Source organism: Vanessa cardui, chromosome 12 (genome assembly GCF_905220365.1).
Source record: "Vanessa cardui chromosome 12, ilVanCard2.1, whole genome shotgun sequence".
In the NCBI taxonomy this organism is placed as follows: Eukaryota; Metazoa; Arthropoda; class Insecta; order Lepidoptera; family Nymphalidae; genus Vanessa; species Vanessa cardui.
The window spans coordinates 14,218,014-14,235,004 of record NC_061134.1 but is presented as its reverse complement, the minus strand read 5'-3'; the positions used below and the strand labels follow the sequence as shown (position 1 = coordinate 14,235,004).

Sequence of the window (16,991 nt, the reverse complement as noted above, 5' to 3'; positions counted from 1 at the left end):
TGTAAAACAGTCTCTCTCCTTTATCTGATTCGACTTTTATGCAAGTTGTTGAGGAAAAAGAAATACTTTACAGCTTAGTGACGAAAGTAATAGTAGTAATGTTTTTGATAGTGTATTTGTGTCTATGTACAGTGCATTATTTATGCAGCTTCGTGTTTTCGATGAAATATTTTATGACAGTAGTATCTCTGTCTCTCCTTATCGTAGAAAGAGACCGTGTAAGACTACATAATGAACACTTGCCGGTTCTTCTCAGTAGAATCTACTTTCCGAACCGGTACCTTCATAAGTGCTTGTAAAAAAAATATAATATTAATATATAATATGAGACAACATCACATACATTACTCTGATCTTAATGTAAGTAGCTGAAGCACTTGTGTTATGGAAATCAGAAGTAACGACGGTACCACAAACACCCAGACCCAAGACACCGTAGAAAACTAATGGTAATCTACATCGACTCGGCCGGGAATCGAACCCGGGACCTCAGAGTAGCGTACCCATGAAAACCGGTGTACACACCACTCTACCACGGAGGTCGTCAAGCGAGCGAGTGCTTGTAAAAGCCTACTTGAAAACGGTATGTTTTGATTTTGTTTTTAATTCAGCTCTTGCTAAGCTTAGATACTAAATATCGTGAAGAAGCCTGTTTGTGCTGAATCGTTGCCTGATTAATGAGTATCAACCAACCCGCAATGACTTAGGCTCATTACGGGACATTAAAGGCAGTTACATTGCTAATATTATTTCTGAACCTACAGATGGTAATCCCATTAAAGATAAAAAAATTGTGTTTATATAATGAAACCAAATGAAGTTAAAAATCAATGAAAAGCAAGTCACCGAATTTGCTTAATAACATGCTACAATCATCGATCTAGTATCAGCATTGCGTGAGAAGCCGCGGTGCGTTGCTAGTATTTATATAAAGTTAGCTTAACATTAATACGTCTACACGAGTAAATGAGGAGACCTTTTAATTGTAATGACTAATCTATCATCTGCTATGCAAGTAAACATCACACATACCAGAAGATAAGGCACGTTTCGGAGATTTTAATAATATTACAATACTAACTGTTCACCTTGTGCGTTTGTATTTAACAAAAATTAATATTATTGTCGTCTAAGCTACTCCCAATTATTTCTGTTATTTGCCAGTGAAAGTCACGTCAAAATCGGTCCAGCCGCTTGAAAGATTAGCCGGAACAAACAGACAAACAAAAATTAAAAAAAAACGTTATTTTGGTATATGTACCGTGAATATATATGCATTGAGTAAAAAGGCTATTTTAATATTACAAACAGACGATGCACTATTATATGTATATATAACTGACCGCGTAATTTTTTTGTATAATATGCAGCATGCCAGAAACCTTATATTGTCAAAAAGCAATCCATCTGGGTTGTAACGTCCTATGAGACGGTATTTCGCTCTTACACTATTTACTCCAAGAGCAACGGCACACTCCCATGCGAATACACCTCGCGAACACCAAAAGTATTTAACTAAAAAATTTACATTAATCTTCTAGAAAATCATTTTCCAGGCATGCAAAGAAAAATCTGTTGCTGTAATAAAAAATGTTGGTAAGTATTAAAACAGTAAATATATCATTTAAACATTTTTATTTACATAATATAATAGTTCCAACAAATTTCAACACTATAAGGTAATTTATGAGCTGCTTTTTTATCGATATCGATCTTCCTATTATGTATAATAGAAAGGTCGATGGGCTATAACATCACTAGTGTTAAATTATTTATTATTTTAACATAACTGTTTAAACATCCCTTATGCCTCACTTGGATCGAATAACTTTATGATAGCTGGTGATTGCAATTGCATAATATAATGAATATGAGGTACTTGAACAAGCCTGGACAAAGCCTTACCACCTATATTTCCATGATGTGAACCCAAACTCATTTCCCATAATATGATATTTTACACATAGTTCATGGTGTCAATGTAATCTACAACAGTGACGAACTATAAGGAAGTATAGAATTTTTTATAAAGTATTCATCCAATTCTAGTTTTCCTACTTCATAGTTTCAATTTATGACATAACAACAACAATGACAGCCTGTAAATTTCCCATTTCTGCTGGGCTAAAACCCTTCTCCTTTTGAGGAGAAGGGGCCTTAGCTAAGGTTTCAAACACATTCCACACGATGTTCCAATGCGGGTTGATGGAAGACGCATGTGGCAGAATTTCTATGCAATTTAAAACATGCCGGTTTCCTCACGTTGTTTTATTTTTCAAAATGAGATGGATTATAAACACAAATTCAGCTCACGAATATTCAGTCAGTGGTGCTTGCCTGGGTTTGAACCAGCAATCATCGGTTAAGTAGACGTGTTTTAACTTCTGGGCCATCTCAGCTTATTATTATGTAAAAATCCTCAATTTTTTAATTTATCGCTACGAAACACTAAATAATCAATTATTATTATTAATTGAAAATACGTCTTAATTAAAAGCCGTTTAAACATAAAATTGAAAAAATATCTATGAAATAAAAATAAAGGTAAATATTATTAGCATAATTCTCCAATAATTTCCAACGCATCAATAAATTAAGATAAGAAATATAAAGAAATGTATATACAATGAAATAAAATTACGAATTTTAATATTGGAATAATAAGCGTCATAGTTCAGTGGTTTCATAGGCTTGATAAGTTATTTCTTAGTTAATTATGTGTTCGGTGGTTGAAGAATAAAATGTGAGAAAACCAGCATTTATTCGAATAAAATTCATTTAAATCAACACTTGCTGTTGTATTTTCTGCTTTCGTGAGGTTATTTTGATCATTTCGAGGAACGGCACTGCCGAGTGTAAATGTTATATATTAAATTCAATACAAGCTTAACGATTATTATGTACAGATCACAGTAAGAAAACCTTCGTCAGTTTTCAAATTGATTCCTTTATCAAGTCTTAAACTCTTAGTACCTTTTGAATCTAAACATTAAATCATTACGACGCAATATATCATTCTCGATCGGTAAAGTAGATTATCGCTCATACTGAGCACACGAAAGTAGATCTTAAGTCGAACCTTTTCTTACCCCGACTGTACTTATGTAACGATGGGTATTACTTAGACTTACAAACATACAGATATGCAGTTAGTATTCTCATCTCACATATTGTATAATTAGTCTGGACTAGAAGTATTAAAATTCTGGAAACTAATTTTCTATACAATCAGGTACTGCGCTTACTAATGCTTAAAATGGTTTCATCTTCTATTTAACTGAAATTAAGAAAAAAAAATCCATTTTAGCATCGGTTCCGAATCTAAATTTCACCAAGAAAATTCCACAAGTCAATTTAAACTTCTATCTAAAGACACACAAAAACTATACCCAATTAATCTCCTTTCCTGTATTCTGTATTGATAATACAATACAAGCGTCCAAATAAGTGACATCTTTAAGAAATGTTTACCTCTCGTCTAATAAACAAAAGCAATTTTCCATTTACCTCAATATTTCGTATTATTCTCAATTTTATCGTCGTCTTTGGTAGCTTTGCTCTCGTTCCATGACTGCGTCTTAGACGTGCCGAATATTAAAAAGAATATATTCGCAGCAATGTATATGCCTGAAGACACGTAAAATACTTTACGCCACTCGTTTGGATCATTCTGAAACGAAAAGTTAATAATAATTTATTAGAAATGGTTGACAATCAAGCAAATGTGCCTTATGTGAACTGACTACAAACATTAACACTATAAGACATATTAACCAAAGCTTATATAGCCAATTCTTCGGAAGTGCTAATGGTAGTAATATTTAAGATATTATGTCCTTGGTGTCTGTATTCCACTGACTCACTTACTTTTCAAACCAGAACACAACAAAAATAGCGTTGCTGATACTGAGTTGCTATAGGTCATTATTTGTATGTAAATCTTAAATGTACTATGAACAATTGCCCAGATGACTCCGTGGTTAGAAAACATAAATATTATTTTGATTGTAATTTATATTTAACAGACTGGCACTAAAGAATATTCTGACGAAACCTGGCTGGCAGATTTTCATCTAGCAAAAGATGGTTAGATGTAAATCAGCCAGCATGATTAGAACCGTTTGGTAGAACAAGACTCAAACTCCGTCACAAGTCTTATACCTTCACTTATAATTTGATACTTGTATTTACCAAAACAGAAGAATATTACCTCGTCTTGAATGATAGCACCAGCTGCAAGAGGTGCGATGATAGAAATTATATTCGCAATGCAGTTGGTGATGCCCATGAGAGTTCCTCCGAAGTTTGGCGCCATATCGATGTGAACCAACTAAAACATAACGTTGCTTTTATTAATAAAGTTAATCTAAAAGATGTGGATGAATGTTCTTCATAATTTGACAAATTGTCGTGTAGTGTAGCTATTTTGCATAGTCTTGATAGTTGATTATTAATTTGAGTATCAGACGCTGTTTTTATAATAACCACTAACGAATGAAAAAGGAAAACTGCTCAATTTGACTAGCTAATGTATTTTTTTTTATGAAATAGTTGGTGGTCGAGAATATGGGTCACCTGATGGTAAGTGGTCACCATCACCAGACAATGACGCTGTAAGAAATATTAACTATTCCTTACATCGTCAAAGCGCCACCAACTTTGGGAACTAAGAGGCTATGTCCCTTGTGCCTGTAGTTACACTGGCTCAGTCATCCTTCAAACCGGAACACAACAATATTGCGTACTGTTGTTTAGCGGTAGAATATTTCATGAGTGGGTGGTATCCAGGCGGGTTGCACAAAGCCCTACCACCAAGTGAGAAATTACTAAATATTTTCAAAAATGTATTACCAAGAAACCGGTGTAGTGACCTGCATTGAGACCGACAACGCAAGTCAAAAGTGTGACAGCTAACGCCAATGAACCGGCTGGGACATAGGACAGGCCTATCAGAGCTATTGCTGGACCGAAATGACCTGAAAGTTTTAATAAAGTCACATATGAGATATATGCACTTTTTATTAATGGCATATGACCGGACAGAGAATAGGGATGTGATAACGATTTGACATGATTTCCAAGACATAGATGTAGTAACTTTACAAACTTTCAAGACTATTAGTAGAATTTCAAATTTCGAATTTCTTAAATGAAAAATGCAATAATCATGACCAATTGAACCCTGACTGTCAGGATCTATACCTTTACAAACTGTCAAGAGACTGTCAGACATTGAAGTAACATTTTGCAAACGTATATACAACAGAGTTGTTGATATTTCATTATCTTTAAAAAATTGTCAAGATCTATCATATAATGGTTACAGTTTGTAATCTATAATGCTGATTAAATGGAATAAACTCATTTCCACTAACATTTCAGTGAATTTAAGCTAAGTATATAAATAATATTGTATTTCGAACTTTGTGATTAAATATAATACTTAACACAATTAAGTCAAGATGTTTACTATGAAATCCATAAAATGAACAATTCTATAAATAGATAAACATGGGACAAGCTTCATTATACTTTAATTTAAATATGAGACAACATCACATACACTACTCTGATCCCAGTGTAAGTAGCTAAAGCACTTGTGTTATGGAAAATCAGAAGTAATGACGGTACCACAAACACTCAGACCCAAGACAACATAGAAAACTAATGGTAATCTACATCGACTCGGCCGGGATTTGAACCGCGACCTCGGAGTGGCGTACCCATGAAAACCGGTATACACACCACTCGACCACGGAGGTCGTCGATTGTATTTAAGGGGATGAATTCCCCTTTGACCAAATTTGCTGTAATATAAATATAAAAATCTACTGATTAAAAATATAAGGAGGTCCTTTGGGAGTCCTGTGGTATTTACACTGGCTGATACTTACCAAGAGAATTGGATAATTTTCTGCAGGCAGTAATCGTCAGCCATTTCTTCTTCAAGATATAATCAGACATAAAACCAATCGGGAAACTCAGGAGATACATTGCCAAGTATGGCAAAGCTGACATGACACCGTTCTACAATCAAAATATAATGTATTTATTCAAAAAATGTATTGTACTTCATATAAATAACGGATGTTAAAAGGGTAATAGTGCGCAAAGGATTATCATTTGTTGCGGTCTCTCACAGACATCCTTTGGAGCGATAAGTTTTGTAAAGGAAGTTTAACTGTTAGATTACAATCTGTCCCGGGTCAAATTGTCATTTGTCGAAAGTTCTTCCTGATTTTCAATGAATTCACAATTTGACCGCTTCTCATCGATAGATTACAATATAGCGAAAAATAAAGCACATTGCACGGTTCATAATATTTCGAAAGCTAAGTTTGCAATCTGATGAGACAGATTGTAATCTAACGAATTTTGTAATCTTACGATGACACATATAAAATATTCTAGGTTTAACTGTAGTAAACAATACTTACTGATTTTATATCCACACCCAAAACCTGTTTCATGTAAGATGGTAATTCAGTCATCAAAGTCCAGAAACCCCAGTTCTGACCGCAATGGGCAATAATCAAAGCGAAGAATGACAGAGACGTGAATATATCTTTCCACGGAGTCGGCAGTTTCTGAAATTAGCATCAGTTCTTTTTTTGAATAAAATTACAGATTGGAAAATGGGTTTTTTTGATAAGAAGTTATCACCAAGGCCATCGATATTAGCACTATAAGAAATATTAATCATTGCATACCGTAACAATACACACTAACTTTAAGAACTAAATTGTCCCTAACCCAACTTAAACGTAATAATTTTTATGTCTACATTTAATTAATATTATTTTAATAATCGTTTATTTTTTTAATTAAAAGGTATTGTAATCATTATAAATCAAATATGTATTGTGTTCTACTATACAAACAGACAACAAAAACAAACGAACAGTGAATGAAGCAAATTGAATCAAACTTACATTGGTTTGGGCTTTGTTACCGAGAATAGAATGTAAATTTTGAAAAACAATGCAAAGTCATAGATCAATGATATTGCTCAGTTGTTTTCTGAATTTGATAATTAAATAAAACCTCTTTTTAATACAGCCATTTCAAACGAACTAGTGGATATAATCGGTAAATCTAATTCAACAGATACAGATTCAAGGACGAGTAAAACTGAATTTTTTTATGATAAGTTTTCATTTTATCTCATGTTTGGCAAAAATGAAAAGTGTTCCATGGAATGCTATGTGTTTTCGATGAAGTTCTGTTACATGTGTATCAACCAGCCCAAATTAAAGCAGCGTAGAGGAATGAGCTTCAAACCTTTCAAGAGAAGTAGGACATTTACAAATTGGTATTTTGTTCTTTACGCAATATCAATTTGTGACAATATTTATTTATAATCGCTTGCTTTGAATACCTTTTGATCCTTCCCAACATGACCCAATGAGCTTTCGATGTAGTTTCTTTCCTCATCCCCAATCATCTTAGAATCTCTCGGTGAGGCAGCTCCAAGAAAGATATAGGCGACCGTCCAGATAAGACCTAGTCCACCACCGATGTAGAAAATTGCTGGCCATCCCCAATAATCAGCTATGAACCCAGCAGCCATGAGCTGGAGAGCTGTTCCTAGTTGTGCACCTGTAAAAATGGCTGCTAATAAAATCCAGAACGTCATGAACGACTATATTGAAAACGTCAGTTCTCCAGTAAAGGAACGCTGGAATAGAGTTTCTATAAATCCCTAAAATAAGGTATTTACATATCACCAGAAAAAAGCACATATACAAACTAACTTTACTACCAACCACCTTCTAAGGTATAATACGACTGCAATTATTGACAGATATTAAACAAAAAAATGCTAATAAATAGCGTAGATTTGAGTATGAAACATAGGTAATTAAGCCTGAGGTAACAGTGAAATTGGAATTGATTAAATAAATTACAAAATAACATTAATTAGTCATGTCATAGTTACGGAAATTGAAATTTTTCGTTTTTGTAACGTGATAATGAAACATTCAATAATTAAATGAAATTTTGATATAATTTAATAATAAAACACACAACATAAAATATATAGTATTTGCCCCTGCTATTGATCGTCACGGTCTGTCATCGAATTGTCGATAACACCGTTAATAATTACTGTGAAATTTCTCAAATGTTATAAATATAAGTTTAAACGATAAATAAAAAATCCATTAAATTCTTTATATCGAATGTATATTAAAAATAAATGCATTTATTTTCTGAAATTGTTTTCAAAAAGTTCATAAAAAAAAACTCACCAGCGTAAATCAATGTGCCCAATCTGCTCTTCTCTTCCAAAGGCACCCATTTTCCAATCAGATTGTGAACTGAAGGGTAAAGGAACCCTTGAGAGAGTCCCTGTAGTACGCGACAGGCACACACGATTTGCCATCCACCCTTGAAATCAATTACTGTGTTAGTCGATTGACAAAATCGAAACTTTATTACAGCGAGAAAATGTTGACATTAAATACGATGACAATTTTTAATAACCTGACTATGTAAATCTACATAATATATACCGGAGATGAAGCGTATTGGCGATAATAATATACTCCAAAACTGTATTTCATCATCATCGGCCTGTAAATTTCCCATTTGGCTAAGGCCTCTTCTCGCTTTTGAGAAGATTTGGAGCATATTCCCTACACTGTTCCAATACAAGTTGGTGGATGCATTTAAGGCTGAAATTCGTTGAGTTACATCCAGCTTTCCTCACGATGTTTTCCTTCACCAACGAGTACGAGATGAATTATAAAGACAGATTAAGCGCAAGATAATTCAGTGGTGCTTGTCTGAGTTTTAACCCGCGATCATCAGTTAAGATGCACGCGTTCTAACCACTGGGCCATCTCGCCAAAATTTTATTTACCCATTTCTTTTCATAACTGATACTCACATAATATGATGCTGTAGGTATTAATAGCGATACGGCAGAATTGACACCGACGCATATAATGATCAGCACCATTCCTCCAAACCTGGCAGCCAGCTCGCCTCCAGGGATTTGAAGTATCACGTAGCCCCAGAAGAAGGATGATAATATCACACTCTGAATCTGCATACTCCAGTCAAATGACTAAAAAAGAAATTTAAGTATATTTATATTGTTGTTGCTTTTTAGACACTATCCTACTAAAAAACAAACGAAATTTGAAATTGATTTTTTTTAAATGCAATATTATAAAATAATTATTTATGAAAAATTTAATTTTCAATCAAATTAGTGTGTCGTCTAAAGAAGTGTCTTTTAACGTTTAGCGCGAAATTGCATTTTCGATATAGATTCTCTTTATCAGCTAAAAATACTTAAGCTCTGCTTACTTTTTTAATTGAATGAAAAATTTTGATAAAAGATTTTATGAGCCGATTCAAAAATATAAATTTGTAACCGGTATATCTTTATTTTTCTTATTTTTAATAGCATGCAGCTTTATTGCACAAATAAAACATGTACAAAGAGCGGAACTTAACGCTATAACAGCATTTTCTGCCAGCCAATTCTAAGACTGGTATCAACCATTTTTGTTATCGCCATGAAGATATTATAGATCCCTCATGCCCATAATGGTTCAATGCCTTACATTTTGATTCCAGTTGAAAACTAAAGTTCGAACCTATGGATTGGAATTTTTCAATGCCAAAAATTGTTTGTGTATCTTGTTTTGCCAATATCTGCTCTAAAAGAATCACGTGTTATCCTGTGACGTCATAGAACCGATCGCCTTACGTCATAACATTCTGACATGAGTTTCATTGACAGAAATCAAATGGTATATCTCGTAGAATTGTCTATAGGATTGAAATCAATCAAATTTACAAGTGTTTGATTTTCCTTTATCGTTAATGTTGATTTTTATTGGGCCGTTATCTTAAAAGTCACGTTTCTGAAGTGAAATGCGTTGAGTTTGTTGAAATATATATCTTTATCGATTTACGTAAACGTACGCTATTGTATAATACATAAATAAGCCGAGAACGCCTAAAGGTATTGAAGATTTTAAGTCGTGGAACATTGAGTTAGATCATGAAAAATTATTCATATGCTGTATTAAAATTTATCGAATATATTCACCCACTTACAATGGTGCCAGCTGGTGTTATTAGCTCCAAACACCTCAATATTAGCGAATCTCAAGTAACAGTCAGACATTATATCAGACATATTTTGGTTATTGATAAAAAAACAAAACTGTTTAGAAGTTTGGAGATGGTCTCTCCAAGTGAGTAACAGCCTACAAATTTCCCACTGCTGGGCTAAGGCCTCCTCTTCCATTAAGTAAATTTAAAGATAATTAACATCTATAGCCTTAATTACTTCCACAGTGTACCTATGTTTATAAAATGCAACATCAATGCTCTTATAACTAACTTTTGCTGCATCTTTTGTTATATTTGTCAACTCATGACTAATACCTGCACTGGCTGGTGGAATGCACATGTGGCAGAATTTCGATGAAATTAGGACTAATTAATTACATGCAGGTTTCCTTACGATGTTTTCCTTCACCGCCGACCATGAAATGAATTATAAATAAAATTAAGCACATATACAATAAACTATATACATATATAGTGGTGCTTGTCTGGGCTTGAACCCGAAATCATCGGTTAAGATATACGCGTTCTAACCACTGGGCCATCTAAATATTAAATATTAGATTAATATATATTTGACTTACGTTTTCTTGAGTGGTGTCTGTCATAGCGACGATTGCCATGCTCACATTCACTCGCATCGAAAAAGCGATGAGCATTGCAAAGAACAGGAGCACCGCTTGAAGATGACGCACTCCAAGCAGCTTCGCTATAAAAATAATGAAACTTTATTGCACACCACAAACAACAATATAGAAAGTCACAAAAAACTAAGAGAGTAACAATAAATTAATTAAATAAAAAAACGTAAAATAAAATATTTAAAATAAATGTTGATTAAAAGTGTTGCACAACGGCAATTATGTATATACTTATGGCTGATTATCCAATTCTTAAAATAAATAGAATTTTAATTAAAATAAGAATTCACTCGAAATATTAACAAAGCGGATTATAATGAAATTTTCCTTTACAGTACGCTGCGAACTTTTGAGGGTTACCGGTTATATATTCACAGCAAGCAATTTTCACTTTTCACTTAGTTAGTTCGTGTTTATAATTCATCTCGTGCTCGGTAGTGAAGGAAAACATCGTCAGGAAACCTTCATTATGATTGTGTGTATCTGATATTTCAGTCACTTTCAGCATGGCTTGAATAGCTCGGCAATTCCTTAGGGAGAGGAGGCTTCAATTCAGCTGACGTCTTATATATTAATATCTTAAATTTGTATTAATGATATTTTAGTTGAGCCTCCAAGTATTAATTTCCAGGAAGCATCATAAACTAAGTTACAGCATTAAATATAGATATAACGAGCGAACCGCCCTGGTTTCGCAAGGGGTGATACAAATTATAGTACTACTACTACTAGTAATATATACAAGAATATCTAACTGATATATTTTTTAAGTTCTTTATATTGTGTTATTTGTGTTTTGTTGTTCCATGTCAGGTGCGTTTTTCATATTTTAAACTGACTTCATTAAAACGCGGTCGAACTGGATAGAAAGTATGTCCGTCTTGTGGTTCTAAGCTACTTCTCCACAAATTTGCACCCAAATCGGTTGATCCGTTCTTGAGTTATAAGTAGTGAAACTAACACCACTTTCTTTTATATATATATAGACGTCTGATACTGTAAACATAAAAGCTGAAATATTGTAACGAAGAAATAGCTTTGGGTTCGAATCTGACAACTTTTTTCGGATCTACCAGTCTTATTTACTTAATATGACTAGACCTTTTGTCAATATTTAACTGACGATTCATTATACTAATCACTGTTGATTCATTATACTATCGTAAAATATGATATTGATGAAGCTTCCATTGTTTTCTAATGAGTATAATGAGCCTCCTGACATATAATGTATACGGCTAAAACGCTCAGCAATTACTAACGAAATATTTCCGTACATATAACGTCAACCACAGATAAATCTATTCAGGTCAATACAGGTAATGATAAACACAAAGTAGAAACTATGATCATACACAAATGCGTAACAAATATGCATTAAAATATTATCTACTATATTAATAAAAACAACAACAAATTAATGACTGTAATTACACATAACACCAATAATAAGAAAATACTGTGGAGTCTGTTTTTATGAAAACGTGGTGAATGGAAAAATATGCCATTTGATGGTAAATGGTCACCAAACTCAAATTACCCTATTCTATATAGAAGTATTACACTTTCTTATTGATGGTCAATTAAAACCCTACCACCGGTTCGGAAAAGAAAACACCCTCACCTGAGAGGAACCGGCGAAAGAAACTCAGCGGGGTCTTTTTGTCTCATGTATTATATAAACAATTTAATATGAAACGAAATAGCCGGGAAACGAAAGTTTCATTCCCAAGGTTTGATTTCTTTAAATTTATTTCTTAACGATTCTTTTGCTCCTAGGTTATACATTGCGCGAATAGCCACCCACCATAAACCTTGGTGATGTGACAAATATTGAAAATTCCTTACATCACCATTACGCTATTAAGCAAACATTCTACAGGCTTATTATCTAACGTCCAAATAGGTAATTTAAGCATTATTTTTACAAATTTCAACATTTCGGACAAAATGAAAGACGAGACTATACTAATAAATACTTAGTAGTAAGAATTTAAAATATATATAGAAACATTTGAACTAATTTGCTGATCAGTTTTATTATAATCTTCGATTGAAAGATTTCTTGAGAATATCGATTGTTTTCTAATCCATTTTTTTTAAATTAGTTTTCTTAAAAAAGTAATGAAATTACTCTAATGTGGATTAATCGTAGTGAAAATTATTCATTTGATTGAGGAAATTTCTTTAATTTATATAACTCGGTAATTTTCCTTTAATCTTATTAACATACATTTGACGGATCTGTACCAGCTATCTCGATTCAGTTGGACTTGTTGAAATCGTCGATAAAGATAATAATAACATTGACGGATAAAACTATATCTTAAAAAGTGTGGCAAATGTATCTTCTGAAATTATTGACATATTTTCTGAAGGAGGTATTACAGCTCAAGAGCGTACTTCCTAGCTACTAAATACTGCATGATAATGTAATCATATGTTCCACTAAGATACATATACTAGATATACAAGATATCTTAGTTTGATAGTGACGTGTAGGAGTAAAGACCACAAAAATACATTTTAGATAATACAAGCTGTGCCTACGATTTCCTGCGAATAGGAATTTTACAAAAAAGTTATTATTGTTGTCTAGTTACTTCTTATTACATCAGCTAACTGCTCCTGAAAGTCCCATTAAAATCAGTCCAGCCGTTTCAGAGCTAATTTGGGCTTATAGTCATAATGCAAACTCTTAGATGACTACATATGGACATATTATCAGAAGGAATGAGGACCATGTTGTAAGGAAGGTGTTGAGCATGGATGTGGATGGATATAGAGGTAGAGGATAACCCAAGAAACGATGGATGGATTATGTTAAAGAAGATATGGTTAGAAAGAATGTTACTTGTGAGATAACGTCTGACTGAGAAGTATGGAAGGAGAAGACATGCTACTTCGACCCAAAATAAAATTAGGAAAAGGGCAGAAAGATGATGATGATGATGATGACTACTTATATTTTAGGCTGTTGATGAACATTGTATAGAGGGTGCATTGTTAAGAAGACAAATCCCCTTAGTAATGAGCATGCAACAGACACTGATACTATGGAAAAAGTAGTTTGAGAATCTGAGAGAGAAGAAGCGTTACATTTGTATAAAACTTGTAAAATAAAACTAGAATTTCCTCATTCAGAGTAATAGTAAAATGTAAAGTTCCTACGAACGAGGTTTCTGGTATTTCCCCCCACTCTAAACACCAGTTACAATGTAACAGCAATTCCTTAACGTAGGTATAAATAAATAACCTTTCCTTGATTTCATTTAAACTAAGAGTCAATTGAGCAATGGTTTTGTGACGGTACAATGACGCTTAATAACATCAGCATTAATCAAAACCGAACCATCAGCTAGATTGGAAGCTGATGTATATATCTTAGGGTGCCAGATTAATCAGTGCAGAAGAACGAGGCAAATTAAAATGGAAACTTAAAAGTTAAAACAGCCCTAACATACAAAATATTTTCAGTTGAAATTGTTATTGTACGTAAATAATTTATAAAATTAATTTAATTGCCATTGCATAAAGAATCCGTACATTTATGACATTCAGGATTTGTTTAAAGTTATGCGCGTTCCACCTGCTTTTTGTTTTATAATCTGAGATATAATCTGTTTTTATCATTGTTACGAGCCTATGGTTAAATTGCTGACAGTGATAACAAAATATATCTTATTTATAATAGATTTACAATAAAGTATTGTTTGTTATTTTAAGGGCTTTGAAACTATCACGAGACAACGAAGTAAAACTACACGAATGAAAATAAACTAACAGAACACTTTTTTACCATCCACAAAATTTATACATTTTCAATAAATATAAAGACATTCACTGCAGCATATTTTTTTTTGATTTTTTCTATTCCTGCTTACGAGGGGTTTAAGACCTTTGGAACGACGTTGGGAAAGCTGTCATATACCGGTAAAAGGCTTAGTAGACACCTTTACGTTTAAAAAACTGAAACTCGATGTAATGTGATCGAATTTTATTTTTCATCTCGGTATACGGTCAAAGAGACGTCGAATTAAATAAGATACACCAAAGCGTTCTCTTTTCAATACACATCGTATAAATATTGATCACTTTCCTACAAGATATCAAATTGATGTTACGGCCTCTGAACAACAGAAACATCTTTTTCTTAGCCGCATAAGAGGCACATTAGACGTCACTCCGCATTGGACGTATCCTTTGAAGCTAGTGTTTAAATTTATAAATTTACAAATATATTTCAAGCGTTATAAGGATGGCCGAGATGGCTCAGTGGTTAGAACGCGTGCATCTTAACTGATGATTGCGGGTTCAAACCCAGACAAGCACCGCTAATTCATGTGCTTAATTTGTCTTTATAATTCATCTCGTGCTCAGCGGTGAAGGAAAACATTGTGAGGAAACCTGCATGTGACAAATTTCATAGAATTTCTGCCACATACATATGTATTCCACCAACCCGCATTGGGACAGCGTGGTGGAATATGTTCCAACCTTCTCCTCAAAAGGGAGACGAAGCCTTTAGCCCAGCCTTGGGAAATTACAGGCTGTTGTTGTTGTTATAAGGATTTGAATTCTAATTATGACGGGACATAAAATCCTAAATTATTTTTAGCCGACTTCAAAAATGGGAGGTTATCAATTCGTCTGTATTTCCTTTGGTTTTATGTTAACGATGTTGAAAACAGTATGAATGGCATTTAATGTTTTTGGAACGAAGGCGATAAAAATAAATAACCACGTGTCTGATAAAAATACATTATAAGACACGTATCGGCACTCAAATATAAATATGCAGAATACAAATTAATTTGTTTTGTGATAGGTTTTTTTATGTACTATAACTGTGAAGAAGGCGATTTGAAAGTTTGATTAGATTGAAAAACAGGATCTTGTTCACGCACACATAAGATTAGAAAATTTAAAGTGCGACCAGAATAGAAGATCTTAATACATTAAGAGTTATTCCATTACAATTAATCAAAGGAAAACTAAAAGATAATCTAAGATAAATATACTTCTGAGACAATATATTATTTTGGCATCGCCTTGTAGCCTCTGAACCAAGACCCTATCTCCTTTTGGAAAAAAAATCAGAGCTTATTCAACTATGCTGGTCAGTTCCAGATGATGGACACAGGTAGGCTTTCTCACGATATTTCACTTCATAATAGTTTTATGAAGCTACGTACAATGTACAACAACTTGGGTTTATCACTGTAGTTACTGGGATTGGGGCAGTTAATAACTAAGTTAGTTATCTTTGAATTTTGAATATTGGTTTAATGTCTGCCAAAATTTTAAAATATCTGAAAAAATAAATAGTTTGCGGGATTAATAATGGCAAATGGTCACCACTTTCCATAGACAGTGGTACTCGAACCATCGTTCATCCTTTATATCGTCTAAGGTTTATCAACATTGGGAACTAAGATGTTATCAACACTGACTCACGCATCTTTTAATTGAAATACAACAACATTTGCTATTTATTCAGACTGGCTTGCGCGAAACAGCTAAGCAAATTCTTTTAAGAAAAAGAAAATGTAATAAGTATAACACACAACATAATTAATTTGAAAATATCCATAAACCGTTTCTTGAATAATTCTATCATACAAACACAATTTATGTTTATAATATTTCAAATATTTTATGCCTCGATAAAATCAATTAAAATAATAATAACAATGATATATAACTCACTCGTTTTCTTAACAGTAACGCCTTCGTCTGCCATTTTTCAAAAAAAGAACACTATTTTTTTAAGACTTAATTACAAATAAATGATCGATATTTAAAATAAAAAAAGGTAAATAATGTAGCGCGTGCGCTCTGCACGGACACTTAGTCTTAACTCTGTAGCCTTAACATTTTTCCTTAGTACATTGTATTGATACAAGAATTATCTCGGACGAGATTAATTTCCGATAACTTGATAACAGACGGTAATCTAAACTGGATTTGATTTGTTCTTAGTAAGGTTTGTGCATGACCACCCGGTTGGGTACTCACGAGATCGTTTGTTTTGATTAAGCCTGAATCTATAAGGAAACACTACACTACACTTGATTTAAAATTGGTATGAACACTTGCAAATACATACGTCACTGTGATAAATGCTTACCAACATACTGTAATACATTACTACAATATTATATACAACATTAGGTATTACTTTTTGCCGGCAGAATATTTTATAACGATCTGTGGGTGGTACGTAGACGAAATCTACCTAGAATATGTAAATGAATA

At 33.2% G+C, this 16,991-nt stretch overlaps 1 protein-coding gene across 1 annotated transcript; it reads right to left on the bottom strand.

Moving 5' to 3' along the window:
• Window positions 1-2,796: 2,796 nt before the first annotated feature.
• LOC124534444 (putative inorganic phosphate cotransporter) lies at window positions 2,797-16,745 on the bottom strand. Its single transcript, XM_047110325.1, has 11 exons — window positions 16,443-16,745; window positions 10,677-10,801; window positions 8,894-9,073; window positions 8,253-8,391; window positions 7,379-7,599; window positions 6,438-6,587; window positions 5,895-6,027; window positions 4,852-4,976; window positions 4,211-4,330; window positions 3,508-3,670; window positions 2,797-3,277 (listed from the first exon to the last, which is right to left on the bottom strand). Exons 1-10 carry the CDS (start codon window positions 16,474-16,476, stop codon window positions 3,509-3,511), a joined length of 1,389 nt encoding a protein of 462 aa, XP_046966281.1. The 5' UTR covers window positions 16,477-16,745; the 3' UTR covers window positions 2,797-3,277; window position 3,508.
• Between the last annotated feature and the right edge of the window lie 246 nt (window positions 16,746-16,991).